At 56.8% G+C, this 26,050-nt stretch overlaps 10 protein-coding genes across 10 annotated transcripts; 4 read left to right on the forward strand and 6 right to left on the reverse strand.

Annotated features, from left to right (window-relative positions):
- Positions 1–225: 225 nt before the first annotated feature.
- PHYSODRAFT_247772 (hypothetical protein) lies at positions 226–1,236 on the forward strand (the record flags this gene model as incomplete). Its single annotated transcript, XM_009522747.1, has 1 exon — positions 226–1,236. The coding sequence occupies one exon, from the start codon at positions 226–228 to the stop codon at positions 1,234–1,236; it is 1,011 nt and encodes a 336-aa protein (XP_009521042.1).
- Positions 1,237–2,272: 1,036 nt separating this feature from the next.
- Positions 2,273–4,944, forward strand: PHYSODRAFT_483150 (hypothetical protein; the record flags this gene model as incomplete). The annotated part of the gene is made up of 3 exons (XM_009522748.1): positions 2,273–2,788; positions 2,857–4,494; positions 4,669–4,944. The coding sequence occupies 3 exons, from the start codon at positions 2,273–2,275 to the stop codon at positions 4,942–4,944; spliced, it is 2,430 nt and encodes an 809-aa protein (XP_009521043.1).
- Positions 4,945–5,072: 128 nt separating this feature from the next.
- Positions 5,073–8,999, reverse strand: PHYSODRAFT_312071 (hypothetical protein; the record flags this gene model as incomplete). Its single annotated transcript, XM_009522749.1, has 4 exons — positions 5,073–5,171; positions 5,286–7,698; positions 8,001–8,541; positions 8,627–8,999. The coding sequence occupies 4 exons, from the start codon at positions 8,997–8,999 to the stop codon at positions 5,073–5,075; spliced, it is 3,426 nt and encodes a 1,141-aa protein (XP_009521044.1).
- Positions 9,000–9,895: 896 nt separating this feature from the next.
- PHYSODRAFT_486069 (hypothetical protein) lies at positions 9,896–11,495 on the reverse strand (the record flags this gene model as incomplete). Its single annotated transcript, XM_009522750.1, has 4 exons — positions 9,896–10,027; positions 10,074–10,502; positions 10,554–11,083; positions 11,147–11,495. 4 exons carry the CDS (start codon positions 11,493–11,495, stop codon positions 9,896–9,898), a joined length of 1,440 nt encoding a protein of 479 aa, XP_009521045.1.
- Positions 11,496–11,725: 230 nt separating this feature from the next.
- On the reverse strand, positions 11,726–12,838 carry PHYSODRAFT_247828 (hypothetical protein; the record flags this gene model as incomplete). The annotated part of the gene is made up of 1 exon (XM_009522751.1): positions 11,726–12,838. One exon carries the CDS (start codon positions 12,836–12,838, stop codon positions 11,726–11,728), a length of 1,113 nt encoding a protein of 370 aa, XP_009521046.1.
- A 657-nt stretch (positions 12,839–13,495) lies between these two features.
- PHYSODRAFT_486525 (hypothetical protein) lies at positions 13,496–15,985 on the forward strand (the record flags this gene model as incomplete). Its single annotated transcript, XM_009522752.1, has 3 exons — positions 13,496–13,693; positions 13,745–13,826; positions 13,932–15,985. The coding sequence occupies 3 exons, from the start codon at positions 13,496–13,498 to the stop codon at positions 15,983–15,985; spliced, it is 2,334 nt and encodes a 777-aa protein (XP_009521047.1).
- A 160-nt stretch (positions 15,986–16,145) lies between these two features.
- On the reverse strand, positions 16,146–17,372 carry PHYSODRAFT_486654 (hypothetical protein; the record flags this gene model as incomplete). Its single annotated transcript, XM_009522753.1, has 1 exon — positions 16,146–17,372. One exon carries the CDS (start codon positions 17,370–17,372, stop codon positions 16,146–16,148), a length of 1,227 nt encoding a protein of 408 aa, XP_009521048.1.
- Positions 17,373–17,952: 580 nt separating this feature from the next.
- Positions 17,953–19,663, forward strand: PHYSODRAFT_480661 (hypothetical protein; the record flags this gene model as incomplete). The annotated part of the gene is made up of 3 exons (XM_009522754.1): positions 17,953–19,478; positions 19,553–19,585; positions 19,624–19,663. 3 exons carry the CDS (start codon positions 17,953–17,955, stop codon positions 19,661–19,663), a joined length of 1,599 nt encoding a protein of 532 aa, XP_009521049.1.
- A 246-nt stretch (positions 19,664–19,909) lies between these two features.
- Positions 19,910–21,229, reverse strand: PHYSODRAFT_479318 (hypothetical protein; the record flags this gene model as incomplete). Its single annotated transcript, XM_009522755.1, has 1 exon — positions 19,910–21,229. One exon carries the CDS (start codon positions 21,227–21,229, stop codon positions 19,910–19,912), a length of 1,320 nt encoding a protein of 439 aa, XP_009521050.1.
- Positions 21,230–21,922: 693 nt separating this feature from the next.
- Positions 21,923–24,789, reverse strand: PHYSODRAFT_481860 (hypothetical protein; the record flags this gene model as incomplete). Its single annotated transcript, XM_009522756.1, has 3 exons — positions 21,923–22,444; positions 22,475–23,957; positions 24,029–24,789. Coding segments are annotated over 3 exons (2,766 nt in total), but the record flags the coding sequence as incomplete, so codon positions are not given.
- Between the last annotated feature and the right edge of the window lie 1,261 nt (positions 24,790–26,050).

Genomic DNA, 26,050 nt, shown 5'->3' on the forward strand with positions numbered 1-26,050 from the left:
TCTTACCGCACTTTTGGTCGCGTGCAGGGCAACTACCGAGATATCGTGGACGCCCACTACGCAGCCACCTCGTCCGACTTCATCCAGCAGCAGAAACTACTGTCGCCTGTAGTGACCGACGGTGCTGTCCTGCACACAATCCGCGCGACTAAGGACAGCTACCTCGGCATCAAGTGGCTCGCTGAGAACTCTTTTGCAGGCAAGCAGGACTCCTGCTTCGTCGAGATGGTGGGCTACACTATCAACACCAACGGACAGGAAATCGGGTTCGTGGCAATGGCCTCAGTTGAAATTCCCGAGTGTCCAGAGCTTTCGGAGTCTCTGAAACTGACGCGGGTGCGGATGAAGCGCACGATGCTGGTCATCCCAGCTGCTGACACCCCGAAGGCGACCTCGGAGGTCTTTGCCATGGGCGCCACTGAGGCAAACATGTCGTCAATTATCGCTCACGCGCAGTACCGATTAAACATGGCCGTCCTCAACGATATTTCGCTGGTGATCGACTCGCAGAACATCGCGACCCAAACGTTGGCCCTCCGCAAGAACTGGGTGCCGGACGCAAGCCGCCCCTCGTGCAGCATTTGCAGTCGCAAGTTCCACTTCATGTTTCGGCGGCGGCACCACTGCCGGTTGTGTGGCGACATCGTCTGCAAGACCTGCTACGTTACTCGCGCCGTCCCTGGCGCGGACATTGAGATCGAGTCCGGTAGCAAGCCAGCAGAAATTTGCCAGACGAAGTTCTGCGTGCGCTGTGTCATGGGCCTCCGTTCGATCGACAAACGGCTAGACAAGTTTTCACAGCAAATATCCAAGATGTTGTCGCTGAACATGGACAATCTGAACATTCCGACGACTGCGGTAGCGCAGCATCAAGTGGAGTCGAACCAACACGATCCCGCTGTCTCGTGTACCAGTGAGAAAGACACTCATGAAGAGGATGAAATGGATCATATCCCGGGGGCGAAGTACCTCGATCCTACTGAGGTCGACAGCGACGACGATGACGACGATACTGATAGCACTAACAGTCGAGGCACCGACATTTCATACGAAGTTGGCGAATGCAAGTATCTGCAGCCATCGCTGCCGACACATTCGACCTCGCACAACAAGCTGCCCGGACTTTCGCAACTTAACCGTCACAGCTCCGCCGTCAGTCTCGGTAGCGAGCCCGACATCTTCGAGGAGAAGGTGATACTCAACATGGACAAGCTCAGCCGAATCGTCGCGATTTAAGCTCAAGCTACTGCGTGAAGGTCTGCCGAAAGCAGGCAGCCTATAGGGTAGATATAGTATGAACCCAAGTCTGCAGCTCCTACGAAAGAAGCAGGGGTGGCATTTGGGGGACGTCAGGATAGTGTTAGCAGTAACCCAGCGGCGCGCGAAAGAAAGTTCGCCCAACAATAACAAATATCGCGTTCAAATACGCTTTCCACACTATAACTACAAGCTGCATGTACGACGGAATATTTTATGGCGACAAGTGCAAACAGGCGAAAGGACCAGTCGGGAGAATGATCATTTGGATCTCGTTTGCAAATTCATTTCGTATTTATCGTCTCTCGGTAGGCTGCGCTCAGAATCATTTGATGCCAAGGATGCAGGAAAACTGCTAGGAAGGACAGATATAAACTCTGCTCTCTTGTGTTCCAGACCCGCTTTATTTAGCCCTCCACGTCTCGTCCAATGCATTCACAGTACCTGTCTGCCCAGGGTGGTGCGTCGCAGTCAGCACCCCGGTGTGCTGAACGAGTGTTTCCATCGGAGATCAGGTCCGCTGAACTTGGCGGTGGGTGAACGGGGCCGCACTGGCAGTGGGGACGCTGTCCAGGCAATTTAAATTCAAGCTTCGCCACGCCAAACTTGATAGCATTCCAGTACAACCATGCTTGCCGCGAGAGCGGCAGCAAATCGGAAGGTAGCCGATGCAAGACGAGCGCGAGAAGCTAGCGAATGGAACGTTGCACATGACCTGGAGCATGACGAAGAGGAGATAAATGCAGAGGTCTCGTCACCGCCTCTTGTCGAAGAGGAAGGTGGGGCCACCGAAGAAGTTGCCACTCAAGTCCAAACGAAAACTTCTCTGCGAGCTACACCTGACGCTGGTTCCGTTAACCCGAAAGAAGCCACCGCTGAGGATACCAAGCCGGAAGATGACGACTTGATCCGCTTGATCCCCTTGACCGGTCTCACGGGCGCCAAGCTGTACTACGTGAAGCTGGCGAACGTCGGAATTTCCACCCTCAACAACACGTGGTTCAACTCGCTGGTGATGCTGTGTATCTCCTGGGCTTCGCTATCCGTCGGTCTGCAAACCTACCCGGTATTAGGAGAGAGCGTAATTCTCAACGATATGGACTACGCCGTCCTCGCTGTGTTTATCCTCGAGGCAGCGATTAAAATTCTAGCTGAAGGGCTCTACCCTTGGCGGTTCTTCACGGGTAAGGAGATGCGATGGAATTGCTTCGACTTTGCCATCATTGTCATGAGTCTGCCCATATGGGGGTCGGCTCTTGGTGGTAGCAGCATCGCCATTCTACGTATGCTGCGACTCATGCGTATCATGAAGCTGGTCAAGCGCATTCCGCAGCTGTACATGATCGTTATGGGGCTTATCGGTGGGTTAAAGTCCATCGGCTACATTATGCTGCTGCTCTTTCTTGTATTTTACCTCTACGCCATCTCGGGGATGTACGCTTGGCAAAGCAACGACAGTTTCCACTTTCGCAGCGTCCCGATTGCAATGGTGACACTATTTCGCATGAGCACGCTGGAGAACTGGTCCGCGGTAAGTGTTCATGGTCTAGACTTGGTGGCGTTGATCGAATTAATACTAACGGCGTGCTTTTGACACAGATCATGAATATTAACTACTTTGGTTGCGATCGATTCGACGGTGGCTACTACTCCAATGACCCTGTCGCTGCAGCTAGCTTCCAGTACTGCAACGTCACCAGTTTGTATGGTGCTAACGTCACCAGTAGTTCACTGGCATCGCAGCGGGCACTGAACCAGGGGATGGCGTCTCTCTACTTCATCACGTTTATCCTCATCTCGGCCTTCGTCATGCTGTCGCTCTTCATCGGTGCCATCACGATGAGCATGACCCAGAGTATGGAGCAAATGAAGAAGGCCCAAGAAGAAGTCGAGGCCAGAGTTCGAGCTGAAAAGGCTCGAAAGCGAGCGCTTGAGGCAGAACAACGAGCTCGTGAGGCGGCGAAGAAACGGGCTCAGGGCGAGAAAGAGGCCAGCCAGGACCCAAGCAAGAATGGAAAACTCACTGCCGCCGAGCGTCGAGAGCGCCAAAAGATGCGTGAGGTGTTAATGCAGACTTGGGATGACTGCGACCTGACCGATATCCTAACCCAGCAGCAAGGTGACACCAAGAGCCTGAAGGGGGCGTACCTCAAGGTCGCTAGCCTTGCGACGAAAATTGTGGAGCACCCGAAGTTCTCGCTCTTTGTCACAGGGGTGATCTGTTTGGCAGGCCTCATGGTGGGCCTACAAACTTCTCCAGAGGTGATCGACGTGCTCGGTGCAGTGCTAAATGGGTTAGATTCGGCCATTCTTGCTGTGTTTACTGCCGAAGTGATTTTGAAAATCCTCGCCGAAGGGCTCGAGCCTTGGGAGTATTTCCGCACAGCTTGGAACGTGTTCGACTTCATCATCGTCGTGGGTAGCTTTACAAAGGGAACGGGCGGTATGCTTACTATGCTGCGACTGCTACGTCTGCTGCGCGTCCTGAAGCTCGTACGAGCATTTCCTCAGCTACAGGTCATTGTGTCTGCCTTGATCAAGGGTGTGGGCTCCATCGGTTATATCGGACTGATCCTTTTGCTTTGCTTCTACGTCTTTGGTATCGTGGGCAATATGTTATTCGCCAACAACGATCCATTCCACTTCCAGTACTTGCACTTTGCGATGTTAACACTCTTCCAGTTGGCCACCATGGATGGTTGGAGCGACGTGCTGTACATTAACTACTACGGTTGCGATCTATACGGCTACGACGGGTATCGCGCTCTAGGCTACGACTGCGAGCCCGAAGCGTTCGGATTCTTGGCTGTGCTCTACTTTTGCTGCTTTATCATTTTGGGAGGCATGGTGCTCATCACGCTATTCATCGGTGTGGTGACCACCAGTATGGAAGAAGCCACGCAGGAGATGGCGGCCGAAAAGGAGTTGATCCGCCGCGTTGAGGCTCTGCGCGAGCAGCACAACATTGACAGCAAGGTCGTGTCCTCGTACATGCAAGTGTTCCGCATGCTGGATCTGGATGGGAGCGGGTCCGTTGAAGAAGCCGAGCTGCGTACTGGACTAGCAGCGATCGGCAAGTACCCAACCTACGAGGAACTTAAGGAGATGATGGATGTTGTGGATGAAGACGGCAGTGGACAGATCGACATCGTCGAGTTCGTCGAGTTCATGATCCACGTGCGCGAAAAATCGAACCAACAACACGCTGCACGACTGGCTGCAGAGGCAGAGGAAGCTGTAGCATCGGAAGCGGCGACAGCAGAAGAAAGAGCTGCTACGACTGAATCACCGGAAGCTCTTGCTACACCGAATGACACAACACCGTCGACAATACGCAATAGCGTGGGCGGGACCGAGGAGAATGACGCCCGGGTGCTGGCTATCAGCACAAGTAACGGCGAAGTTGACGAGCCTGCCGATGTCGCGTCGTTCGTCATGGCTCCAAGCCGCTCGTGGTCGTCTCCTCGACCCTGGTTATCATCGCGGAGCACACCAGGCAGCAACGTTATGCCCTATCGATCAGACAACGACTCTCAGGATGATGCACAAGCAAGAACCCCGGGTATCCCGATTGAAATTGAGGCACCTTCGTTGGATGAAGGAAGTGAGACGGCACTGTTACCTCAACCAACTTCAGCTCGACCGCGCTCTGGTCGTGTGACGAGTAAAATTCTCCCGTCCGGTTGAGGATATACTATACCTTGAAACTCGTAGATCGTTAGAAAAAGTAGATCGATAAATATCCAACTATGTGCTCGCGTGGGCTTCATGAAAAGTCTCGACAAGCATTATTTTTCTTTTACTTTACTGTCGCTCTACGACTGATACTGCTCGAGACTCATTTTCTGCATTAAGGTCAGCTTGATGTTCTCAAAGCCTCCAGCCTTGGCAGCATCGTAGGGCAATCGTCCGCGCTTATCGGTTGCTGTCAGGCTTGCACCGTTGAGCACGAGGTAGTCGCAACAAGTCGCGGCTCCGGATGCTGCACTCGCATGCAATGCTGTTTCGTTGTATTCACCCGCGCGCACATTCACGTCTATTCCATGCGCCAAGCACCACATGAGCTCCTTCAAACTCCCTTGGGCTGCTCCAGCAATAAACCGCTTGGCCAACTCTTGCTTTAGAACGCTGTCGTCATCCTCTAACGCACTGAGCGTTGCGTCGGGCTCTGCAAAGCCGTGGAAGTGATACTTGGCCTTGATATACCGAGCCTTCTCGTCACGCGGTGTCGCGGGAGTTGGTTTGGTCCAGCCGTCCGGTATCGTGTGTTCCCACACAGCATTCACAGCGTCATTTCCAAGCACATCGCGCAGCAGCGCAAGTAGCGACATATCCCAGGAGTCTAGCGCTAATGATCGTACTTTTGACTCGTGTACACCAAGACTGCGATGAATTCCCGAGCACTCAATGCACAGAAGACACCCGATGTTGATCGAAACCCACTCGGCTGGCTCCTGTCCGCAGTCTGCGCAGCACGGGTTCGCCTCGGTAAGCTCGTCAATTACCGACTGCTGCTCCGGATGCACCTCCTGGCGGTGACTCTGCTTCTCTAAAGCACTCTCGGTGCTACGACGCGCGGCTTCAATCCACTCTACCATATCCCGAGCACTAGCAGCTTGAAGCAACAGCTTTGCCCGGTTGGCATCGATCACCTCAAAGCAAAAAGGTAGACTTGAACCTTCGAGCTCGCGTACTCGAGCCAGCAATAGGTCGCACACAAGGGTCAGACTGCTCTCTGTAGGGTGCTTCCCTGTGCCACCGCGTGCTGTCGTCTGGAAGAGCTTGCCTGCATGAATCTGGAACCAACGCCGCTTCCAACTCCTAGCTGGGAACATCGAGTTGCGGACAAACAGATAGCCCTGCTTGGCAACGCCGCCAGGTGAAGTAGCCACTGCCTGGCGACTACTCCACGTATCCGTCGAGATAACTTCGACTGGTAGCTCAAGGGAAGGAAACACCTCCGTGGACATGGTTGTCTCCACGCTCAGCGCACCTGTTGCTGCAGGTGACTCGCTAGGCGCGTAGTTAGGGCTCACAGCATCCACATCTTGCGACAGTCGCTTATCAAGCAGTTCCCGTTGTGAGGCCCACATCACCTCGTCCTGCTCGAAATCCTTGCGAGACACCTGCATCATTTCTTGGCGTTTGCGGAGGGTTGGCTCCACCGACTTGACGAGCTCGTGGCATGCATGGAAGTGGCCCAGTTGCGCGTATAGTATGGAGTTGAAGCACTCCACCAAAACGAACTTCTTCATGCAATCGATGCGGTTCATGTAGCGCACCAGGTCGAAGCGAGCCAGCTCGAACCGTCGACGCGCAACCACCACGTCTCGTTCCAGCGCTCGCTGCTTATCGTTTCCATTTGCCGTTGAGCTTGAATCTGAATTGAGCACATTGTTGCTGCTGCCAGCTGAAGCAGCAGAGGCAGGCGGTGTCCCTGTGATGGCGAACTCACCTGCCCCATTGTGGCTCCCAGCCGGCAACGCTGGACTGCCCAGACCCAGCATACCCAACGAGTCTCCAGCGCCCGTAGGCGTATTTGTACCGCTAGCCGGCTGTCCAGGCTGTCTCGACTTGCTCAGAAGCTTCCCCAGCAGCGTCTCGTACTCCTCTCCCAGCCTCGTCACCTCCTTCCTCAACTCGCCAGCCTCCTTGAGCAACTCCTTCTCCGAAAACTGCTGAATCGACCGACTTAACAGAGACTCCACCCCTAGCAGCATACTCACCCGCGAGCTCTGCACCTGTGCCAAAGTATCGTGCATCTCCCCGAAGAGTTCTGACAAGCTGCCCAATTCGGGGCAACTCGTGGAAAAGATCGCGCGCGCGTGTTTACGTTGAATCAACTCATGGGCCAGCGCCGTCTCCTCCTCCCCGAAGTGTTTCCCCGCAGCCGCGTACTCTTTCGAGTGCGCCACGAGCTCCTTCAGCAGAGCTTTCAGCCCCGTGATGGACTCCTCGAAGCCCTCGAGCTGTCGTCGGAACATGGGCGAGTCCTCCACGAAGTCCAGCACCACGTTCTTACTGTAGCGGCTCTGCAGCTTCTCCCTGCCCTCGTCCACGTCGGACGCCGCTCGGAATCGCGGCGACGTGGCGACGACACGCGGAGGGGGCGACTTCTTGCTCTGCTCCTTGCTCTCCTCCGCCCCATTGGCCGCCGCCACGGCCGCGACACTCTCCGCCGCTAATTCCTTTCTGTCGCCGCTTAATTCGCGGCTGCGCTTCTCTGGGGACTCGCTAATAGCAGCGTCGGATTGCTGCAGTGCGTCCAGCACCTCGGCGGGCAGAGCGCCGAAGCGCGCCTTGTACGCGTCCAGCTGCGTCGTGAGGCTCAGGATCATCAGGTCCTTCTTCAGGATCACCTGTTGCAGCTCCGCCACCGCGTCGTTGGGCACCTTGCCGCCGCTGTCGCCCCCTCCGCGCCAGGCATTGAACGCCTTCATACTCACGGACTGATCAGATCGCCGAGCCGTTGTACGGTAATTGAACGAAGTGACACTTGAGAATGAGAGTTTTGACCAATGAGAGGGCGATGTACCGGAAAAGCGGTACGAATGTGACGTGTGTTGAAGTGATGTGAAGTAAGGTGAAGTGAAGTGAAGTGCAGTCTATAAAGTTATCACGTTCGGGTCTCAATCTCAATGCTGGCAACTAGCCACCACTTTGTCCCTCGTCTTCTGGAGTGCGGGAGACAGGAGGAGTCCATTCTTTCTCTCTCTCTCTCTCTCTCTTGAGGTGGCAATTACTGCTTGGCGCCGGCGAAGACGTCGGCGAACTGGTCCTCGGGCATCTCACGCTCGGGGCCGCGCTCCTTGCGCTCGACCTGCGCCGTCTTGCGCGACACGTAGCGGTCGCGCTTGTCGGCCTTGGCGTCGCGGCGGTTCTCGTTCGGAGACACGTAGTGCTCGTTCTGGTACAGCGTCTGGCCGCCGAAGCTGCCGTCGAAGATGCGGATGGGCGTGATGACGAAGCGCGGGCCGATCTCGATGAGCTGCACGAGGTCCTCACCGCGGTGCAGCGCCGCCATCTCCGCCTTCTTGGTGTCGGCGTCGTCCGCCAGCTGGTAGTTGCGGCACCAGACCTTGCCGTCCGCGTAGTAGAAGCTCATGACGCGGTCGATGAACGGCTTGCTCTTCGGGTGCGCCTTGGGCGTGCCCCACACCTGCGTGAAGAGCTTCTTGATCACCTGGAGGTGCGGCGCCTCGTCAAACGCCTTGTCAAAGGTCAGCAGCGGACGCGAGCCGGCCAGCGCATTGCCCGTCATCTTCAGCTCGTCCATGGTGTGTACTGCAGGTCAACAAAAGATGTATAATATAATGAATAAAGCGCTCCCAAAGCGTGGCAATTGCGTCAAAACGCATTGCAAACTCACCGTTCTGCACGAGGAACTTGGCGCTGGGGCCCGTGCCGACGCGGCTGACCCACATGTACAGGTCCTGGCGCTTGCGGGCCTCCAGGAAGATGGTGGTGTTGCAGCCCTTGATCTCGGCGATCTCGTTGACCACGTGCAGCGTGTCCTTGGCGTCCAGCTTCACCTCGCGCTTGTGGTGCGGCAGCAGCTTGCGAAAGTCGTCCATCAAGTGGCGGTAGCGCGTCGTGATGCCGCGCGACGAGAAGACCAGCACGCGCTGCTTGTTGATGTACTTGCTGCCGCCCGCCGTGGTCAGCTTCTGCTTCTTGGCCTCCTCGGCCGCGTCCGCCTGCGCGCCGGTCTCATTCTCGCGTCTCCGCTTCAACATGGCCATGGTTGCTGCTCGGGAAGGACGTATGAACGTTCGCTACTGGAGCTGCTCGGCAGTGCGGATGAAAAACTAATGGCTGGTGCACGGCATTGGACTATTTTTCCGAGACTAATATCACAAAATATAGGGTAGACCAAAACACACCAAAAATAATCACAAAACCGGACAATAAACAAGGCCAGGGTAAAAAGAGAGGGTGGGTTTTTCAAAGAAAGAGGTAATATTGTGAATTCCGGACAAATTTGCCGAATCGGGTCGGTTTTGTGGCCCCTGTCCAACCGACCAATACAAACATCAAGTCATTTGCCGAATCGCTGGCCAACAAACATATGGTTCTGTGCCGAATGTCAAGCCCAATCCGTACTTAGTAGAGAGTCAAGGGGGCATAGCCGGGCGACCATAGTCAACCCAAGTGCTTTGGCGATTTGCCGGCGGTTTGCCACGGTCGATTCAATCCGCCCCGCTCGGAAAATTAGAGTAGAACTCACAATACTTAAGTAAGGTTGTATAATAGTATGTGATCCCACACATTATCCACATTGTCCCTTGAGGTATGGTTCAAACGAAGCTTCCTACTAATAGTTTCAGAACCTAGCTGTAGCAGGGGGTTCATGTACTTGCATCTCGACTTCTCGTTGAGTTGCAGAGGATCTCCACATGTCGGACGGGTCTTGAACAAATGACGGTGCTTTGCTAGCTTTCGATTTGTTCTTTGACAGTTCAGGAAGCAGCAAGGAGTGAAGTATCTGGCGTTGCTGGTTATCCACCGGTGAATCACTTGTGTTGTTGTCCGAAGACGTCGTAGACGAAGCCTTCTGCTTAATTAAGGTGTCAAGTGTCATCTGCCGTGCAGCAACCACAACGTCATCAGTGAAACTTGCTACAGGTCAACTTTGGCATCAGAAACGTACCGGGGGCTCTCTTATCTTGCGCCCGTAGCTCGTAGGTGAGTAGCAGGCTTTGGATAGCATTAGTTTCTTTTTCAACACGGGGGTATTTCCAAGCCTGGCCGCATCACGAACCACCTTGGGCTGAATAACAATAGTGAGACACAATCACTCGATACAGTACACGAACAAAAGTACGTACGCTCTCCCTGCGCTTATACTGGTCTTGGTGGTACCTCAGCACAGCCACGACTTGCTTTTTCGTGAATTCGCGACTCTGAAGATGCTTCTCCAGAACATCAGTGATCGAGTTGAGCGGGTATGGGCTTTGAATTTCGTCCAAGTCGAGATCAAACTCAGGGAATCTGACGCTCTGGAGGCTGTCCAAATCAGGCGAAAAGCAAGACGCACGAGGTGATCCAATGCCATACAGCGATGGAGACTCCGGAGACGTAGGTTTCGAATGGTGAATGGAGGAAAGTGTTGGAAGTGGAGGCTTTCGTGGTGTCCTTCTCGATGAAGAGGGAGCCCCGAGTGGCGACTTGGGTGTCCGTGGTGTCTGATTGTTCTCGTTCTTCGCTCTCTGTTCATCCTTCTGCTGCATTTTGGCGAAAAGCTGCTCGTAAAACTTGAGCTTCTTGCTGAGTCCAGTGTTCATCTCCTCGAAGACGTGCATCTCGTGCTTTGAGCGCTTGTTTTCCGCCCGGAGCTCGTCAATTTGCTTGATCATCTTCTCCAGCTGCGAGCTCTGGTAGCGCAGCTCAAGCTGCACCCGCTCGTTCTCCTCAACCGTTCGCTGCGTTGTCACATCCAATTGCATCCGCATTTGAGTACGCATCGCATCGTGGAAAGCCTGGAGCTCGGCCTCCTTCTCACGACGCAAGCGGTCATTCTCAAGGATCAGTTTCCGCTCCAAATGGTGCCCAAGTTCATCTTTCTCGAGGGCCATTGCAGCGAGTTGCGTCTGAAGCTCCTTGATCTGGGCATCACTCTCTTGTTTGTTGAATTGTGCCAGTCGCGTTTCACGCACGACTGCCTCATTTTCTAGAGCGGTTTGGATGAGCTGCGCACACTGTCGTTGGGCTTCTTCGTATAGCTGCTTGTACTCCTGCTCTTTGCACGTGTCCAGAGCGTGGAAAAGAGGTCTCCCCGCATTGATGAGAGTCATCATCCTCGCTCTCGTCTCGGTTTCAGGTTCGGCTGAAGGGGTAGATGTAGCTGTCCTACTGGTACTGCCTGCATCTCCTCCATCTGCAGTGCCACTTCCGTTGATCGTCTGCAATAGCGACGCATTGATCGCTTCATATTCACGTAACTTGCTGTGCAGTTCTTCGATGCGTTTTGACTTAAACGCCAGAACTCGCTCGCGATCATCGATGTTCGCTTCGAAGGACGCTTGGAGCTCTTGCAAATCGCGAGTCACGCGGGCGTTGGCGTCTTTCAGGCGCTCATTCTCCAGTTTGGTTTGTTGCAGCTCCTCCTCGAGCTTCTGCTCATGAAGAGCCCGAAACGCCACTGTCTTGAACTTCTCCACGCCGCCCACATCCGTTTTGCCGAAGAAATCCGTGGCACTCAGCAAGGAACCACTCCCCGGTGGAGCTCCGGCCGACATGAGAACGACAAATGGTCGAGTTCTTCCCAATAAGCGGGCGATAATAGCCTACGTGCTGGGTTCATCCAAGAATACGCTTTGCCCCATTGCTGGTGTCTGCAGATATCAAGCCTATGTGGGGTTTATCCGCACCCCGTTGTAGAAGGCGGTCTGTTAACCCCGGATTGATTTTCGGTACAAGCATCGTTCGGTGTCTCTATTTGATGAAGTTGGAACACTTAATGCACATTTCATGCCGCGGGGACGGTTGTTACTGCTGCGGGGCCTGGGGCCTTCTGTCGGAAGAAGTCCTTGAGCTTTTCGTGCTGGTCCATGCTGTGCACGAACTCCCTCACCTTGATCTGGTTGCTGGTGCGGTTCCGGTCGACGAAGCCCAGGTACGGCACGCCGTCGAACTCCACGACCTTCTTGCTGAACTCGGGGCCGACAAAGTCGTTGTCTTCGTCGAACCATTGGCGAGGCTCGCGCGCGACCACAATGCGCATCAGCACCGCGTTGGCCGGCGCCGTGTAGTTGAAGTAGTGCATGACCGGCACCTCTGCCTTATCGCAGAACGGGCACCAGAGCCGGTTGTTGAAGGCGTGCACGCCCGACACGTAGAACATGAAGAGCGGGTAGTCGTAGGTGTAGAACGCCATGAAGTCCATGACCTGCTTCGGGTTGTTGAAGTGCATGACGCGGTTGGCGTTGGGCTGGCCCGCCGCCGGCTTGTTGACCTTGAACACCACATCCAGCAGATCTTGGTTCAAGCAGTTGGGTCCAGCCAGCAGCGCCGACGAGTTACCACCACCATCGTACCGCATAAGCGTCGGCAGATAGTCGATGTAGAAGAGCTGGTTCTGTCGGAACGGGTTCATGAGGTCGTTCCAGAACTTCTCCGGGCCCACCTGAATCTCCAGCAGCCTCGAGCGCCGCGGGGCACGCTTGAAGCCTTTGTACACGGCTTCCTTGACTTGCTGGCAGGGCGGGAACCAGTACGTGCCGTTGGCGTCCGTGTCGCTCATGAAGAGCATGAACAGCGGCCCCATCGAGTCCACGTCGTACTCGCGCACGAACTTGTGCGCCTCCTCGAAGCCGCGCACCAGGTACTGCGTGTGGGCATGGGTGCGGTCGCGCTGCACAGCTCTGGCGGCCTCTGCGGCGTCCACGAGCTTGGCGGCGGCGTCCTTGGCGCTCGTGGCCTCGATCTCGTCCGAGGCGGGGGACACGACGGTCTCCGCCGTGAACTGCCACATGTAGGACACGGACAGCAGCATCGTCACGGCCAGCGCCAGCTGCATGAAGCGCACGGTGTTGAGCGACCGCGAGCTCTGCGCATCCTTCAGACTCCTCTCCGCCTTCATCTTGGCGGCCGGCAGTTCCGTTCTGGCGCGTAGCTGCTCGGGATAAGCAGCGGCATAGCTCGAACTCGTTACGCGATTTGAAGCCACGCGATTGGTTCAAAATGGGGTTGTAGTCAGATCTGAGTCTGGTCTTGCTGGGCGCTTGCAGTGCCGTTGCCTTGGAGTTGAAGGAGCTTTGGTTGATGTACCTATCACTCGCTTGTCGCTGCTGTAGTGGCGTCCTGGACGAGATCAATCCCTTCATTGTTCCTTCCGCTCCCAAGGCCCGCATCGAGTTCGGCCGTGTTGGCGTGCTGAAAAGGGGTCCGTATACTCGGTTTCATTCGCTGAAAGTAGGATACCACCCGTCGTCCATTGGTCGAAAGTCGACTTTTTCTATTGTTGTCAAAATAAAGACAGCGCAGGTACGCCGGCATGCCAAGGAAGAGCGCCTTGGCGGACCTGCTGGCCGACCATCGGCGGCAGGAGGCCGAGGAAGCTGCCGCCGCATCCCCGAATGTTGCTGCAGCTTCTTCTGCGTCTCCTGCACCTGCAGCCGCAATTTCGCGCTCCAAACATGCAGCAGAGGCCGCGCAAGCTCAAGAACGCGGCGGCATGTTCCCGCCCCGACCGCGTCCTCGACCTCGACGCCGCCAGGAGCGAGACGCCAAGTACCGGATGGAGCGCGTGTACGAAGAAGTCTCGAGGCGTAAGTCCCAGACGAGTGCGGGCTCTGCAGCGCCCCGAGGGTCTTCCGAGACGGACAGCAGCGCCACGCCGACGGCTTCTGATGCTCCGCTTCCAACGGCTGCAAGTGGAGCAGCTACCGACAGTGCGGGTCTTCGCTGCACTTATCAGGCTCAGACTCAGGCTCAGGTTGATGACGGTCAACAGCAGGACGTGGAGGCTTTGATGCCCAGGCCGAAGGACAGGAAGCGGCCGCGAGGTGGCGCGAAGCGCGTAGGGTTTGCTACGCCGCCGCCCACCGCTGTGTCGGGCTCATCATCAAGTCAGAATGCAGACAATGGACATGTGGAGGTGCAGATTACGGGTGACTACAGGCAGCAGGACGATGAGGACGCACGCAGGGGGAGGAGGAGAGAACGGCAGCTAGAACGGCGAAGACGGAGACAGGAAAGGGCGAACCGGAGACGCTCAAGCAGTGAAGAGGATAAAGGCGCGACGTTGCTGGATGTTGACGATGCAACGGTGCAGTATATCGATGCAGTGCTGGTGAAACCAGATCCGCAGGTCTTCAACAAGTACACGAGGTTCTTCCTGGACCCGAAGCTTGAGACGTTGTACCAAGATTTCACAGCGATTTATTGGTTCGGTCGAGCGCGCTGGCACATCGGAGTATGGATGGCGGTGCACGTGTTTGTGAACCTTGTCTTCTACGTGCTGCCGAGCTCCGGGTTCACTGGGATGGACCAGTTCATTCTCTCGTACGATTCGCTGCCGACGATCTTCCAGTGGATTTACATCCCGATCGCGCTTCCGTTCGCTGCGCTCCCCAACAAGTACAACCCGTTTCAGACACGATGGCGGAGCTGGGTGTGTCTTATCATCATCTTCTTCAACCTGACATTCCAGGTATGGCTGGCCGATGCCAGTCGCTTGGCGACCAACGCCTACACAACAGTGGTTGATGATTTTTTGTCGTGTGAAGCATCGAACTCCGCGCTCTCGGCTGCGTTTCCTGGTTTTAACGGAAGCTCAAGCGGGAGCGACGACCTTCTGAGCAGCGATGCTATCAACAACGCTCTAGCCTATCTGGACGACGAGCAGCGGGACCTGGCGATTAGCGTGACGCACATGTGCTCGGATGCGCTGGTCCAGACACTCGTGGGCTTTGCGTCACTGTTCAGTTTCCTGTTCGTGATATCCATTCGTCTGGAGTTTGTCCAAGTCGTGGTCGTGGCTGTCACGGGTGGCGCCATCTACGCCATTGTTGTAAGTGCTTTCGGACTCCAGTTGCAGTGGCTGATCACGTTTGCGTATGGTATGGCTGTCGTGCTGCTGTTGATCTTGTCGTATTCGTCGGACCGTACCAACCGGCGCTCCTTCCTCTCGAATTTCTTGGTCGAGAAAGAGAACGAAAATCTGAAGTCGTCGCTGAAGCAAGCCGAGGCTGCGCTGCAGAATGATGCTGCTCACGCTGATGAGGAGCGCGCCGTGGCGCGCGTCCTCGCAGCACCGGAAATGCGTCACCTTGAGATGATTCACATCCCGTTCGCGGACCTAACATTTCTGCAGGCAATTGGCCGTGGCTCGATGGGCGACGTGATCAAGGCCAGATACTTTGGCACCATTGTTGTCTGCAAACGCATGCGTCGAGAGCATATTGTGGAATCCGGAGGCGGCCAGAATCGTAATGGGAACCGAAATGCGTCGAACGGGGACAGCGCACTGGCAAGTTTCCGCGACGAGATCGAGTTGATGTCGTGTCTGCGGCATCCGAACATCGTGCAGTTCATCGGTGCCAGTTGGGACAATGCCTCTAATTTGTGCATTGTTATGGAATATCTGGAAAACGGCGACATGCACAGTGTGCTGCATTCGGGGCTCGGCAAGAACTTCACATGGGCTGATCCGCTGCTCAAGATGGCGGTCGACGCTGTGCAGGGTATGCTCTATCTGCACTCTCAGGAGCGTCCGGTGGTTCACCGCGATCTGAAGAGTGTCAACATTCTATGCTCGGCAACATTCGGTTGCAAGGTTGGCGACTTTGGACTCAGTCGCCGGTACAAGAAGGGCGTCGACGCTCTTACGACGCTCGTAGGAACGCCGTTCTGGCTGGCCCCCGAAATTATTCGCAGCGAGCGTTATGGCCCGGAGGCCGATGTCTACTCGTTCGGGATCGTGCTCACTGAACTAGAAACACGTCGTACTCCGTATCACGATCAGGAAGAGACCGGGCTGAAGGTGCTTATGCGCGTGGCGCACAAGGGACTGCGGCCGTCGCTCCCGCCAACGTGTCTTCCAGAGCGTCGCAAACTGATCGAGGACTGTCTCCGAGATGTCCGTGCGCATCGTCCAACGTTCGCACAAGTGCTATCGCGATTACAGGGGCCCGTATTGCTCGAGATCGAGGGCCACGCTGCTGCCCAACCCGATGTCAAACGGCGCGTGCTACTGCAGCGCTATCAGGAACGCCGGAGTCTCTAGATCAACCCCACTTTTGAAAGTACCGTAACTAAGATTAATTGTCTTGAAGTCCTCACCTGTCTACAAACTAACGTTAACACGTCGTCCAATGTCAACATCGATGGCATGATTGTCGGAACTCCCGACTCAATACCTCCATTGGGGCCCCGTCGTACCCGTACTACATGCCTCCATGGGCCTCCAGACGCAGCTCCCGCGCATCTGACGCAACCATCTCGGCGACAAGCTCTCGAAAGCGTACAGTTGGTGTCCATCCTAGTTCGCGCTGAGCCTTCTTCGCGTTGCCGCACAGCAGATCCACCTCTGCTGGACGGAAGTACACTGGGTCCACACGCACTACAACTCGATCCGGGTCCAGCAGATTGGCATGCTGGGGCTCGTGGTCGTCGTTGACGATGACGCCGACCTCATCTTTGGAGCCTCGAACACCTTTCCACGCAATAGTCAGCCCCACCTGAGCAAATGCAAGCTCGATGAACTCCCTTACGCTGTGGCACTCTCCTGTAGCGACAACGAAGTCCTCAGGTGACTCGTGCTGGAGCATGCGCCACATGCACTCGACGTAGTCGCGAGCGTGGCCCCAGTCTCGTTTGGCGTCCAGGTTCCCCACAAAGAGGCACTTCTCAATGCCAGCACGAATACGCACAACAGCCCTGGTGATCTTGCGAGTGACGAAGGTTGGTCCGCGCCTCGGGCTTTCGTGGTTGAACAATATCCCGTTCACGGCAAACATTCCGTAGGCTTCGCGATGGTTCACCACGCTCCAAAAGGCGAACTGCTTGGCGACCCCATAGGGCGACCGTGGGTGGAATGGAGTGTCCTCGTCCTGCGGTGTGGCTTGCACCTTGCCATACAACTCACTCGTTGATGCTTGGTAAAACCGCGTCGAGTGTTCCAGTCCACAGGTGCGCAAGCACGTGAGCAGGCGGAGCGCACCGATCCCATCGACATCCGCCGTGTATTCGGCCAGTTCGAACGAGACCTTGACATGAGACATCGCGCCCAGGTTGTACACTTCGTCGGGGCGTACGCGCGCTATGATCTGGCACAGATTCGACGCGTCCGTGAGATCTCCGTAGTGCAGGAAGAAGCGGACGCCGCGGTCGTGCGGGTCTCGGTACAAATGCTCCAGTCGCGCCGTGTTGAAGTTCGACGACCGACGGACCAGCCCGTGCACCGTGTAGCCCTTTGCCAGCAGCAGCTCGCTCAGATACGACCCGTCCTGGCCCGTGATGCCGGTGATGAAAGCTACGCGAGGCCGATCGGACGCGTCGCAGCTGTCCGTTGCGCTGCTCTCGCTGGTTGTGCTGGCGTGGTCCGCTGTCGACTTGTCGTCCGGCGTTGGGGGCTCATTGCGGGGCGTGTCGGGGCTAAGCTCGCGGGTCATGATCGACAGCGATGGGGAACTTCACGTTTGACTGGGATATCTGTCTGTGTGCCCTTCTGACAATGGTATCTTTCTGTCGAAGTTGAAGCTGTGAAATCTGGAATCGCATCTGTACGATTCAAATCCCACACTCAAATATTCTGATTTTGCCCAACACGCGAAAGGGATCGCTCGTTTCAAAGCGACTGGTTCTGGTCGAGCTACAAGTACATGCACGAGGTGGTCGCCGCAGCGCAGCATAAACAGCCGCAAGCTGTTAGCCCTGCACTCTTGCGCTCTGAACGACAAGATACATACCGAAAGAATACTGAGAAAGTTGATTCCTCACCGCCACTGCGAGCACCCAACACCATGCCGTGTCCATGTACTGACCAAGTTGCCGTTACAGTACGATCAGATACGTCTGATTGGCTGCGTCCTCCCTTTTACGATTTCACGATTGGCCAAAAAAGAACGCCGAAACCATTGGCCTTCGGTTGCTGCTGTGCCGGTCGGCGCTCGCCGACATGAACCGACACTTCCGTCACTTGGGCATTTGCTCCGATCTCCCACTCGCAACCCCAAAGCTCTGCACGCAACCATGGCCTCCACGGACGCTGCCATCATCGACCCCGAGCTGCTGGACGGCCGCACGGCCAGCGACATCTTCGTCAACAAGAACCAGGGCCAGGGCTACACGTACGATGACCTGATCCTCATGCCGGGCCACATCAACTTCGGCGTGGACGCCGTGAAGCTCGAGACCAAGGTCTCGCGCAACATCTCGCTGCGCCTGCCGCTCGTCAGCTCGCCCATGGACACGGTCACGGAGCACGCCATGGCCATCGGCATGGCGCTGCACGGCGGCATCGGCATCATCCACTACAACATGACTGTGGAGGAGCAGGTCAAGGAGGTGCGTCTCGTCAAGAAGTTCAAGAACGGCTTCATCACGGACCCCAAGGTGCTGTCCCCGGAGGACACGCTTGCCGACGTGGACCGCATCAAGGCCGAGTTCGGCTTCGCCGGCATCCCCATCACCGAGTCCGGCAAGGTCGGCAGCGTACTGGTCGGCATCGTGAGCAACCGCGACATCGACTTCATCGAGGACCGCCAGACCAAGCTCAAGGAGGTCATGTCCAAGAACCTCATCACCGCCCCCGAGGGCGTCTCGCTCAAGGAGGCCAACCACATCCTGCGCGAGAGCAAGAAGGGCAAGCTCCCGATCGTCAACGCCAAGGGCGAGTTCGTGTCGCTCATCTCGCGTCGCGACCTGGTCAAGAACCGCGACTTCCCGCACGCCTCCAAGGACGCCAACAAGCAGCTGCTGGTCGGCGCCGCCATCGGTACGCGCCCCAACGACCGTGAGCGCTGCACGGAGCTGGTCAAGGCCGGCGTCAACCTCATCGTCATCGACTCGTCGCAGGGTGACTCGACCTTCCAGGTCGACCTCATCAAGTGGATCAAGTCCACGTACCCGCATATCGACGTCATCGGCGGAAACGTCGTCACCCGCATGCAGTGCAAGCGTCTCATCGACGCCGGCGCTGACGGCCTCAAGGTCGGCATGGGTGTCGGCTCCATCTGTACCACGCAGGAGGTGTGCGCCGTCGGCCGTGCTCAGGCCAGCGCCGTGTACAACACTGCTCGCTACGCCCGCCAGTTCGGCGTGCCCGTCATCGCTGACGGTGGCATTGCCAGCTCGGGCCACATCGTCAAGGCTCTGACCGTCGGTGCCTCGGCCGTCATGTGCGGCTCGCTCTTCGCCGGTACCGAGGAGTCCCCGGGCCAGTACTTCTTCCAGGACGGTGTTCGTCTCAAGAAGTACCGTGGCATGGGCTCTATCGAGGCCATGACTGCCGGCTCCTCCAAGCGTTACTTCGCCACCCACGCCACCGTCAAGGTCGCCCAGGGTGTAAGCGGCGCCGTGGTCGACAAGGGCTCGCTCATGAAGTACATCCCGTACCTGCAGCAGGGCATCAAGCACGGCCTGCAGGACCTGGGCCAGGTGAGCCTGGAGAAGGTGCACGACTCGCTCCACAACGGCGAGCTCCGCTTCGAGCTGCGTACCCCCGCCGCCCAGCGCGAGGGCAATGTGCACTCGCTGTACACGTACGAGAAGCGTCTGTACTAAGCAGCCAGGTGGTTCGTTGACACCGCTCCGGCACGGCGTTCATCTTCGTCGTGCGTAGCCAACCAAGTCCGCTATTTCTATATCTACAGTATATAGTGCAGTCACTGAGCATGACCATGACCCGTTCGACAGAGCGAGTCGAGCCGAAAACTGCATGGTAATGAAGGCCAATACATAGACATCTCCGATGAATCTGTACTTTGCGATCGTCTTGCATTGAATTCTGACCACCGATTCCTTGCCTTATATCGGTCCCCGCCTCATCAACTTCAACAACCGATAGAGATCTTGTTGTGCAATCGCAGCAAGATATACACACCGAATCGATGCATTGTTGTTGTTGTGTACGACACGAACTTCTCTTGCTTTTACTAACTTATTACATGGGGGCCTCCGATCGACCAACACAAACTGCAGCCACGCCTTAAAAGACGTCACGGTGGAGTTGCTGCTGGATGCCGATGAGTCGGCCGAGCTTGCTGCCCTCCTTCGGGGGACTCGACGCAGTTACTTCCGGTTCCGAGCCGGGGAAGCAGCTCCAGAGCTCAGGCAAGAGCTCGCCGTAGCGCGTGCTGTCGCTGAAGTTGAGGCAGGAGTCTCGCTCTCCCAGCGACTGAGCAGCCTCCACCATGGGCGACGACGTGAGCACCAGGCGACGCATCGCGACTCGCACCGAGCCGTGCTTAAGCCCGTCCACTCTTGACACGAGCGGGAACCAGTCGGCAAACGTTTCGTTCACAGGCATCGACAGACTCAAGTGCACCTCGCCCAGGTCACGGTCGTCACCGCCACGAACGAAGACGTCGAGTGTGCGCTGGCCGATGGTGGGCGACGACGGCAACCAGAACACGAACCGTTCGTTCACCGCAAGGTTCTCACGGACGGCAGGCTTCGACGTGCGCTTCATATCGCCGAGCTGCACTGAGGCGGTGAATGGAAGATCAACGCCACTTTCATCTCGGTCGGCTGCAAGTCCACGCGCTTCCAAGATGTCGACGACAACCAGTTCGCCGTACGGACTCCCACGAGAGATGGAGCTGGACAACGCTGTTCGGCACCGCGCGTTCACGTTGTGCATGTTGTTGAGAGCGTTCAATGCCGCCTTCCGAGGGGGCAGCGCTGAGGTTGAGGAGAACGAGAACGTCGACGTCGAAGACGACGAAGACGAGGTGTTCGGGGCACAGTCCGACGACGAGCGGGAGGTTCGCCACGGGGTCGGAATCGGCGGAGCGAACGAGAACCGCGTGGTCGAAGCTGACGAAGACGTCGGTTGATCGTCATCGTCAGACGCCGGGGCTGGAGCTGGAACCGGAGGGGGCTTGCTCTTGTTAATAATGCTGGGGAACATGCGAGTCTCCGAAAAGGTCCTGAACATGGACGTCACTGGATTCGCCGAGGGCTTCTCCGGCAGCTTCTCGGCCGTCGACAACGGCGACTCGTTCGTCGATCCCGAGGTGGTCGAAGACGTCGAGGGGGAGACCGGAGTCACGTCGTCGAGGGGCATGGCCTTGGACACGTAGACGGAGTCGTCCATCGAGTACTTGTAGAAGTCTGCGTCGAGAGCGGGCGTGTGAGGCGTCGCCGCAACCGTGCTGTCAATGACCGAGACGCGGTGGTCCTGCTCCGGTTCTTTAGGCGTGCTCGCGTCTTGGCCCTCAGTTTCGTCCTGGGCGGAGGCGTTCTCACGGCTCCTGGAGCGGCCGATGCGCGTCTGCCAAATACTCTTAACACGCGAGCCCAGCATTGTTGAATTCGACCAGCAAGACGTTTTGATGTCCACGCCGCGCTTTGGATTGTGCGGGCGCACGCACAAACCTCAGCGACGGCCCGTGTGTGCTTCGCTGCTGGCGGATGTAGAGGTACCGAGTGACCCTGGCAGAGGGCGGGGCTGGTCATCCATGGCGCAAAATGCCACCTGGTTCGCTTTGTCTGGCTTGACCTGTGATCATTCCACAACGAGTTAATAGTGGAGGGGCCTTTGCTGGGGCTATCGCGTCTGGCTTTCAGTGATAGCTCTGACACCGAGACGAGCTGCTGGAATGCTACAGAAGTTCGAGGGCTATGCCATCGGCCGCCACGCGGACGACAGATGTGGTGCTAGACTGCATACTACAGTCTAGACTTCGTCAGTAGATTTTTACTCTGCACTACACGGCTGTATATTTTTCACTTTCAACAATTCCAAACGATCCGTTTGTCATCTGTCCATCTACAAACTCTCGCTCTTCGCGACCATCGCAAGGCAACTTCAACTCAACTCTCCTGACCAAGGTCTCTTTCTCTCTTCTCGTCCAGAGCTGGCGGACTGATTCTGAATTTTAAAAACGAGTAGTAAAACGACACAACGTCAAAGACGCAAATGCACTCGTGCTCGCCTCAGTCGGCGCTGGAGATAGCAGTTGTTGCTGCCTTTGAATAACAAAATAGCTCACCAGCTTTACGATGTGCCATACTTTCTCAGATACTCGTCCATGGGCAGGAAACAGAACTCCGCCTCGCCGTCAACACCTCGCCAGAGCTTCACGACCTCCGCCAGCTCCATCTCGTACACTGGTAGTCCGTTCACGGCGACAAGAACATCGCCCACGTTGATCGCACCACTCTGCTGGGCCTGTTCGCCCGGAACCAGTCGATGAACAACCACCACATCGGCCTCGGGGTGCTTCGAGAACTCAATGCCAAGCTTGCGGTCGGAGGACAGCACCACGGTGCACGCCGTCAGCAGCGACCGGATGTACTCGAGCGCGATCTCGAGACACGTCACGAAGTACGCGATCTCACCCTGTTGGCTGCCCGCGTCGAAGAAGGTGATCAACTCCTTGAGTGCCACGGGGTCTCTTAGGTGCGCGTGGACGAGCACGTAGATAAACGCTGGGATAAATGCATCAGCGCTCATGGGCGGCTGCGTAGGATGTTCGGTATGGTAGACAGCGTAGATCTCCTTGCACGCTGCCAGCAACTGCGCACGCTTCATATACGGGAGACTCACCTTGTCAACCTCCCGCAGCTTTACACAGGCCGAATACCATTTAGTCGACGACATGCTGTCGGGGCTGATGCCGAAGAATGCCTGCGACTTGTTGCGCAGGATCTCGATCTTTCCCTTCAGCAGCTTCGCATCTTCACGAGTTTGTGCTCGCACGTTGGCCAAAATGACGCGATAGAGAGGGAAGAATACGCGCTCCTCGATCTGTTCGTGAACGATAACCTGGATGTTGTTGGTGATCTCGCTGATCACAGCTGCATCTTGCGGGTGAGCTGGGTTGGCTCTTACAGTGTCCTTGACGCCATCGTCGTCCGAGTCGCTATCGGAGCTGCTTTCAGACTGAGCAACGCCTGCGAGCATCAGAAGCTCCTTCAAGCGGGTATGGATCAAGTAGTCCGACAGTCCGCTCATGAACTCTCGTACAGTTGCGTTGGGCACCGGACGACCCGAGTGTTCTTTCAGGAATGCCGCCGAGGTGCAGCCCTCCGGTGAGTACGGAGACGCCAATAGCAGTTGAACTTCACGCGCTACATCCACCATGGCGTCCTCCGTGTTTGAAATAAAAGATGACATACAGCGTCGGCACACACCGTCCACGGCTGCGCCGCCTTCATCCATCGCTCCACACTTGCACATTCGGCCGATCTCCGTTGCGCTGGTAGGCATGGCAAAGTCGTTGGCATCGGGTTTAGATGACGTCGACCCACCCTGGGTAGCGTTGGCACCACCTTCGCCTACCGACGCAAGCGCAGCCAACCAAAGCGATCGCTCTTCTTGACTGTCAGCGTGCAGGAACAGGTTGCGACTGGGGGTACAGATCTGGAAGCTGTGTCGTTCACCCGTCTTGAGGGTGTCTACAGGGGATACCCGCGCGTGGGAGACATCAATAGTTCCTTTACGAGAACCGCCCTGCGGGTGTGCGTAGTACGAAAGCGTCGAGTTCGAGAGCTCGAACCAGCGGCGCTTCGTGGACTTTACCATTCGACCACGCTTGCGTAGCCAACCGGAAAAGAGAATCGGGTCGCCTTTGTCTGCATTGTCGCTGTGCTGCTTCATAAGTTTAGCAGTCTTGGCGCCCTCGGGTAGGACCTGCACGTTGTGCTCCTGTAGTTTTCGAATCCAGACGTCTCGGTCGTGGTTGTCCATAGCGTACAGCACCATACTGTAGCTGCCCTGCGCGAGCTTGAAGCCACTGTGCAGCATGCATTGAACCGTGCTCTTACGCGTGAGATCCAGTCTGCCGCGCACCTCCGTCGCGTCATGTGTGTCGTGATAGATAAGTTCGTCGTCCACAATGCAGAACAGCCGGCGCTTGAAGTTGCGCAGTCCGTGGCCGCGTTTGATAAGCCAACCCGAGTGCCGGACGACGGGCTTGTACTCGAGCACCCACCGCCGACTCTGCGCGCTCGTTGGCGTCGGTCGCGCACTGCTGCCCGTCGACTTGACCATCGTGCTCGTGGCGCGCTCCGTCCACATTTCAATATCCCTGCGCAACAGAATCCATTCTCAATTAGATCAAGACCGCCGATGGTGCTCAGCAGCCTCCCCGCTACGTACCGCTGGCTCGGACGCGTCACGAGCACGACCCGTCTCGACTCGCGGATATTGTCCTTCGGTTGAGCAGCCGACGGCGATTTGGATCGCGATACCGCCTGCATTTCGGCATTTGCGGTCATAGTAGTCTGTAGTTCTTCCGGAGCGAGCGCGTCTCCTGGCTCCGTAGCGTCGTCAATGTTCTCATCCAGCTGCGCTACAGCCTCGATGGCTAGGACCTCTCCGACGTCCGCAGCGGTGGGCGGGGATTCCGCGGCATCGAGGCTGCAGTGCATCGTCCGAGTGCTGCTGTCGGCGCCCGACGACATTGAGGCGAGCAAGCGCGGCTTGCAGCGCTCACTGGGCTCGCGTCCGTCGATATCTTCCTCCTCCTCTTCCTCCTGCTCACTGTCCTCGTCGATTTTGATCTCCTGTCCTGGCGCAAACTCCTCCTCGCTGTCTTCGTCAATGTTGATCTCCACGCGCACCCGTCGCTGCCTCGCGACCGTCCTCTCGACCTTCTCGACCTTCTCGAGCGACTGTCGCTCCTCCTTCTGCTTCTGCTTCTGCTTCCGCCGCTGCTGCAGCTTCTCCTTGGTGCGCAGCAGGCCGACGTCACTGGGGCTCGGGTGCGCGACCTGCTCCTGCTCCGGCAGACTCAGCAGGCTGCGCGCGCTGCCATTGCCACTGCCGACGCTCTCGCCGTCGTCGCCCTCGTTCACCGTCTCGCGCAGCCGCAGCCGGAACACCTCGATGCTCTGGCGTCGCTTGCCCGTCGCCATCGTCTCCGACACTGAGCGTACGGAGCCCGGAAGAAGCGCTCGCTCGTACTGGAACGCGCTGCCAGCCGCAGGATCGCCGCCCCTTGTAACGCGGCGGCGGCGCGTGAGTCACTACGCTATTAGCTGCGGGGCCGACGACCGTCGAGTCGACGGGCAGTGCAGAGGCCAGGGCACGCAGCCAATCGCGGGCAGGTGGAATGGGGGAAGCGTTGTCGGAGCGAGGCCGAATAGCCGTTTAGCAGCGCTACTTAAGCGAGAACTCATAAACTTAAGCGGGATCCCGCACGACTATCGACCACTACGCTGTGCATTCCTGCCGCGGCGACCGGAGTCCGGAGTCGGAGCGGAATTGGTCATAAAATTCAGTCGCTCGACCGGTGCACCACAAGCCGCAGCAACATAAGACGGCCGCAGGGAACGACGATCACCTGGATGTACGCAGCCTCGAAGGCTGAAGCCGCTGTTGGAGCATACAGGGATAACGGAATGAAGACGAGGAAAGCAGTCTACTGAGGAACCATTCACTCCTTGATTGAGTGGGTATCCACTTCGTAGTCAGTCATGGACTGTGGTGTCTTGTTGCGTGAGTCGACCGGGTGTTGCTATGTCCCGCTTACGGTATTTTCATCACACCCTCGATTTCACCCTCGCGGAATTCGCCCAGGTCGTCCCGTCACCTAGCTGAGCTCTTCCTGCCCATGCATCTTGACACGAGGCCCCCCCCCCCCGAGTAGCACCGCTTTGTTTGCACCTGACGGCGGCTCCAACACCTTGAAGCCCCACGTCGATGCGTCCACTGCACTTTCATGTAAGTTAGTGGCACAACCCCCAAAGTAGTTTCGTGATCGGGGGCAGTTAAAACCATCGAGATGGTACATAATGAGCGCGGACGTCTTCTGCCGAGCGAAAACCCGCTCCAACCCTCGGTGGAGAATAAGATACAACGCGATAACCAGGTAACTTGTATTGTGTGGTCATGTTTTGCCGCGATAGTGCTGCTGTTTTTGTCATGCAACTACGGGGTTGAGCTCGCGAGAGCCAACAACCGCGCTTTCAGCACTTAGTCCTGTCGACTTCAGGAAGGAATCGCGGGCAGTTCGACTTGCAGTGATACATGGAGGTCATGCTGAGCTGGGGGCCACAAGAACGAGCTGCTGTTTGTGCAAGCAGCGGCATTTGCTTCGTATACTGTACAGTCACGTCCACCTTGCTCGCCGACACGCGTGCCATTTAACAGCGATGACCAGGTCGTGTCGACACCCTG

The sequence above is a fragment of the Phytophthora sojae genome, assembly GCF_000149755.1.
Source record: "Phytophthora sojae unplaced genomic scaffold PHYSOscaffold_2, whole genome shotgun sequence".
NCBI lineage: Eukaryota > Oomycota > Peronosporomycetes > Peronosporales > Peronosporaceae > Phytophthora > Phytophthora sojae.